General features: G+C 37.7%; 1 protein-coding gene across 1 annotated transcript; it reads right to left on the bottom strand.

Annotated features, from left to right (window-relative positions):
- Nucleotides 1-1,155: 1,155 nt before the first annotated feature.
- On the bottom strand, nt 1,156-3,236 carry LOC129304506 (NAC domain-containing protein 87-like). The gene is made up of 3 exons (XM_054944191.1): nt 2,862-3,236; nt 2,436-2,716; nt 1,156-2,174 (listed from the first exon to the last, which is right to left on the bottom strand). Exons 1-3 carry the CDS (start codon nt 3,049-3,051, stop codon nt 1,476-1,478), a joined length of 1,170 nt encoding a protein of 389 aa, XP_054800166.1. The 5' UTR covers nt 3,052-3,236; the 3' UTR covers nt 1,156-1,475.
- Between the last annotated feature and the right edge of the window lie 2,764 nt (nt 3,237-6,000).

Below are 6,000 nucleotides of genomic sequence, written 5' to 3'. Positions count from 1 at the left end.
GACATGTATATGAATGTGTATACGAGTTTCTATATATTGTTTTGATTTGGCATACAGACGTCAGAAAATGGTACGTCCTGGCACACAGTTAAGAGCTGAATCATGGAATATTTTGGGGTAGGCATGTGATGACTACTAGGTTTTTTTTTTTTTTTTCTCCTTTGGATACAAGATTCAGGGGGCAGCCGAGAAAATCCATATCACTGTTTGCTGGTTTCTCGTTTATAATAGGCATGAGCGCCTTTTCGTGCCCTTTTAATATTCTGCAAATACCCTCCCCAGAGGCATCTTCTGCACAGATTCAGGGAATTATTCACATGCTTCCACAGCCTGATCCATCGGTGTCATTGCTTTGATCCCATTAATCTAGCTAGCTACATAGTATTAACTACTCGTGTATGTCTTTTTTTTTGGAATGATAATCAATCAATTAAATAATTAATATTTTGCTGCTGCTTACAATTAATGCTCCAACTAATATTGCACTGCCATTTACAAGTTGGTTTTTCAATATTCGAGCATGCATGTATATAGTATATATTCTTTTTTTTTTAACCTTAAAAAAGTATATGTAGTATTCATACATATGTAGGATGATCGGTCGATTAATTAGACGCAATTGCGCACGATCCTTTTGTTCGAACACAATCCTGACTTGCACTGTACAGATGCACTAAAGAAATTGAATCTAGATTACGGCCATGACTAGATTAATGAGTATTAATTGCCTGAGACTAGCTAGTTGCACGTACAACTATGCTCTTTTAATTGGAACGAATAAGATCAAGAGAGAATTTCCAAAGTCATACTACGCCATGTGCCTCTCGTACTCAAGACCTGAAAAATTTCAAAGGCGAACAGTCATGGCCTTAGTGGGAAGCACTACGCACCAGATGTAGAGCCTTTCCATCAATTGAAAATATGGAAATGGAATTAATGCTTCCAACTAAATGTGTGTGTGTATTGGTGGGGTGTCACATAGACATGCGATCGCATGGAATATATTAAACCACCAACGAATGATCTGGGATGAACTTCGACTTGGATTTGTGTGTGTGTGTGTGTGTAGCAAAAATACCAAAACTTGAATCATACACGGAGATGAGCTTGGACAAATAATTAAGCAGTTTATGGTATATATAAAGAATAAAAGAATAAAAACAAGCCCACTAATTATTATAAGAAAAAAGAAACAAAGAATATAGATGTACATGCAAGTCCTTTGGTATGATCTAAGGATGAAAATCTACCCAGAAAAGACTTGGATGTCAGAAATCTATACAGTATATTTTTGCATCCAAGGACTTTCCTTTCCTATGTCCGATATGATAAATCGGTGTTGAGGAAAAAAACAAAAAACCCTGTTTCAAAGTCTGAAATATATTGGGGATAATATATCCTAAGTATAAAACCACGATTTGGCAAGCTAGCTCTTCAATTCGCTCCGGGTCTACATATCTCATTGATTATACTCGTCAGTAGTCCCACAGGTATTCCAACTCAGAAAGGGGCCCAGCCGATGGAGCCTCAAGATCCTCGTATAATGCCTTGTTCTTTCCCATGTCGAGCTTGGAAACGGCCGAGGAAGTGTCGGTGTTTCTGTCGTTGCTGAGGCCCGTATCCTGCGACACGCTCACCACAGATTGATTGCCAGACGACACCAAAGGCTCCATCTTGCAGAGCTTGTCCAACCCAAATAAGCCGTTGTTGTTGTTCGCCGCAAATGCTCTCAGAAACGTCTGCTGCTGATCATTACTCACATAACCCGGATGATTCTGCTGGGAAAAGAAGCTGGGATTTTGGATTTGAAACTGAGGATGCGAGAGCGAGTCACTGAAGTTGGAATTGGCTGGATTGACGGTGTAATTGTTATTGGCGGGCACCATCATAGCCTGAGGCTTCATAATCAGTTGTTGCGGCTGATTGTTGATGATGGAGAGGTTGGGAACGTAATAGCCGTCGGGCGGTTTGGATGATGACATAGGTGGGGATGGGTTGGTCCCCTTGACGGCACCGTCGCTGTAGGCGGGCTTGAAAGGAGGATCCATGAGAGGCGGAAGTGAGGAACAGTCAAGCAAATCATCACCAAGAGAGTTGATCCTCAAAAGGCCTTGAATTGGGTTCTTTTTAACATCCGAGTTCTTGTGGAAAACCTTGCTTACAACCCATTCATCCTGCCAAATAATAAAAACTGTTAGATTCTGTTGATGATTAAAGTGAAGAAAGCAAAAAGGGCCATAATCAAAGGACCACACATGAAAGAAACTCTCAAACGAACACGAAAAGCCGCTTTCCAAAAAGCAACAGAAAAAAAAAAAACAAAAGGAAGAGGGGAAATTGATGGGGGGTAAAGCAATCAATCTTGGTTTCTCTGAATGAAGAAAAGGCATTGAAATGATGGGAAATAGAGCAGAAAGTCGTGAACTTGTGCATACCTTGGCAGCCTTGGGGAGATTATAAGTGGCGAATTTGCCTTCCAATCTGAACTCGTGCATAACCCAGTTGGTTTTCTCTCCCTTGGGAGCTCTCCCTCGGTAGAAGACGAGGGTCTTCTTCATCCCGACGAGGTTGCCTTTCCCTTTGTAAATCTCTTTATCTTTTCCAGTAGCCTTCCAGTATCCAGACTCGGTGGCTCGATTTGTCCTCATGCCCGTGGGATACTTCCTATCCCTTTGGCAGAAGAAGTACCACTCTTTCTCCCCCATCTTGGCTTTCTCTGCACAATCGCGTTGTTTCATAAGGGTATTATTCAATAAAAAATTCTTTCAAAGCCCAATCAACAATCATGGAACCAGAAACAGAAATTCATGAGATATCAGAGAGTGCTAAATGGAAAAAGCGAAGGATATGAATTAACTCACTGGGCAAGTCCCAAGGCTCGCACTTGTTCAAATCGGCCTCTCCGATGGCAGTTGCACTGAAACTGCTATTCAGCACCTTCTCGGTCAGATAATAAGTAATGACCTCCTCATCCGTGGGGTGGAATCTGAACCCCGGGGGCAAATCCAGAGGCTGATCTTCCCCTCTGTTCACCACGACCGGCTCTTCCATGATCGAATTCTCTCCAAACGATAACAAAACAGACGGGCTTGAAAGATTTATCAAATAGATATATGACACAAACCCAGTATAGAACAAAAACCAGATTATATACACAAAAACACACGAAACAAAGACAGAAGAAGAGAAAGGTGGGCTAATCGGAGGAGAAGGAGAAGAGAGCTTTTAAGAAAATAGAAACGATACAAGAAGGTGGGCTTAAATAGAGAGGAGCGCGTAGAAACAGCTCAGCTCGTGCTTAAGATGCGTGGTATGCAAGGCACTTGCTGGGGAAGCCCCCAATTGTTTTTCTCTCTCTAATTTTATTTTAAAAAAAATTTGAAGGATACGTGTATTTTTACTGGAATGACGTATGTCCCATCTACTTGGCTTCTTCGCTATGTATCTGCCCTCTTTGAAAACGGATGCCCGGAAAGAAATGGTAAAAAAGTGGCCTTTCTACGGCGGTGGGCCCCACTCCTCGCGTTTTTAAATGAAAAATAACAACTTTATCCGCTACCCTCAACCTAACATACGCAGATTTTCATTGCCGTTCCCATCAGCGTTACCAATTCAAAGCTTTCGATGAAGAAAAATTAGTGCGTGCGTGAGAGAGATGACAGAAGCAGCTTTCTACTGAATGCCTAGCTCAAGTTTGATTTGATTTTGGGTACTGTAAAGGCTCACCATTCATTCAGCAGCTTTAGGGGTGTGTGTGGCAGTTTTAGTTTATTTGTTCTGTTGGTTGTTCAATTGTCTCCTAACCTCGTTGAAAAAAAATAAGGTGTCGAATCTCTCTGATTCTCACAGGCTATGTGCTATTGCGCACACAAAAATGGAATCATTGGCAACAAAAGAAAAATATTTTCGTACATGATCGCACCGGACTAGAAGTAGTTCCTCTTTCTATAAAGGCCTTTCACACCTGCAAGTCAATAAAAGAAAGAGGCATGTCAGAACCTAAAACCATATGCGAACTTTCTCATGTTTGATTTTAGCTGGCATGTGAAGACCAATCATCATCGTTTATTTAATTTCTCGTAGGTCTGGGTTCGTTCCCCCTCATTTCTCAGTAAATTTACAAGACGTCTTTTTCCACGACGGCAACATGGCAAGGAAGGTGGTGCCTACACGTGTCGGCACAAGGTAAATCCATTTTTTTTTAATTTTTTATTGGTTCCATTTTAGGATGAATCAGATTGCCCCTTTGAATTGATTAATTGATGAAAGATAAGGTCAAATTAAATCAAGGGAACGAATCTGTCTCGTCTAGCTGGAAATTTAATGGTCAATAAAGAACTGTGAAAATTAATTAGATGGCTAGTAATCTGGGAGGCATGGAGCTTGGGGTTGAGCTTGAATTTTTGTAGGTCCGTGAAAATGCAAATTTGTCATTATCGTTGCATTCACATTAATATATATTTGGAATATGTCTTTTACGAATGAATACGATGGAGTAGCCACTATCCAGATGGAGAAATGCTGAGGGTTGACACTATCTCTGCAACTTCCTTGAAATTTCATTGCAAGTTTCCAAAATGCTAAACGGTCAATTAATTCCATTTATTCCTTTTTTGACGTTATATGTGCTGAGCAAAACAATTATGTGTGTGTGTGTACATATATGCATCAAACGATTAATATATCATATAGAGTATAAACTATAATTTATATGGTGAGGTGTAAATTAAATGGGTGATCATCATTGATAAAGAGGATAAAATAACGAGCATTTGAGATTTATTTATAAAGTGCACACACATGTAAAATAAGAATTGTTCTTTTTTATGTAACAAGAATTGTTCTTTTTTATGTAACAAGCGAGAATCTATTGTTTTTCCTCCAAAACTTAAAAAGTCATATTCTTATCGTTGAAATTAAATGGGGCAGTACTTTATATAAAGTGAGGTCACCGATGGAACTTTTGCTTTTGGTCTTTGGAGGGAAAAATGGGAATGAATACAGATACGACGCTGAAGGGGTAGTGGCACGGTCTTAAATTAAGGGACCGACTTAATCTTTATTTGAGCCTTAGAAAGGTTCCGACTCAGCACGCTCCATGTCTTATCAGAATGAGTGGAGATTAATTTTCGCTCAACTCATATGGACTGAATAAAGTTTAAATTTAAGATACACACGAATTTGAAATATTTCGGGATGAAGACAAGAGAATTAACAATAACGATAAATGGAAGTTAATTTATTTTCAGAAAAATAAGTTGCGAATATACATTTGAATAATTGCAAATTTAAAGATAAATAAAACCATTAAATTTTAAATGTAGCTCCCAAATTACAAAATAGATTACTATATACTCCCTTTGATCTTATTTATAGGGTAGAAAGAAAATTTTTTTAATCCTATTTATAAGTTACATCATTAAATTTTTATCATAAATTTTTCTCTTTACCCTTCATTAAATGTTGGAAAGAGAAGATATGTTTATTAAAGTGTGTATGTTTAATAGGGGCAAAGTTAATAGTTTATTAAATTTTAAGACGGAGTTAATGAGTTTTAAGTTTTTTTTATATCAATAAAATATGGTGGAAGTGACTTATAAATAGGATGAGAATAATATTTACAATTGTTTAAATTGATATTTACAATTGATTACTGTCAATATACTTCTAACATATTTTATTAAAATTTAAAAAAATCTTAAACCTCATTGACCTTCTCTTAAAATTCAATAAGTTTCTACCTCAACCTCTAATGACAAAACAATTATTACATTAAAATTTTTTGTTGCATTCAATGAAGGTAGAAAGGTTACAATGAATATAAAGGAAAAAAAAATCAAATGCCCCGAAAATAGGGGGACTAAAATTAATGTTTCTTCTTCGCCATGAAAATAAGATTAAAGAAATAATTTTTTAAAATTTGCAAAATTCATAACTGTGATTAACAAGATGTTTTGAGATTTTATGGTTCTCTTGTATTATTATTAGACAGGCTCACTG

The sequence above is a fragment of the Prosopis cineraria genome, unplaced genomic scaffold, assembly GCF_029017545.1.
Source record: "Prosopis cineraria cultivar Desert tree isolate PC_DT_omini unplaced genomic scaffold, ASM2901754v1 PC3, whole genome shotgun sequence".
Classification (NCBI taxonomy): domain Eukaryota; kingdom Viridiplantae; phylum Streptophyta; class Magnoliopsida; order Fabales; family Fabaceae; genus Prosopis; species Prosopis cineraria.
Note: the sequence above shows the minus strand (reverse complement) of the source record. Positions and strands in the feature narration are given on the sequence as shown.

Bases quoted from the DNA above. Each gene is read 5' to 3' on its own strand.
- LOC129304506 (XM_054944191.1), bottom strand. From the start codon at position 3,051: ATGGAAGAGCCGGTCGTGGTGAACAGAGGGGAAGATCAGCCTCTGGAT. The intron at 2,717-2,861 runs GTGAGTTAATTC...GCGATTGTGCAG, and splicing joins CGAGCCTTGGGACTTGCCCA to AGAAAGCCAAGATGGGGGAG. The intron at 2,175-2,435 runs GTATGCACAAGT...ATTATTTGGCAG, and splicing joins ATCTCCCCAAGGCTGCCAAG to GATGAATGGGTTGTAAGCAA.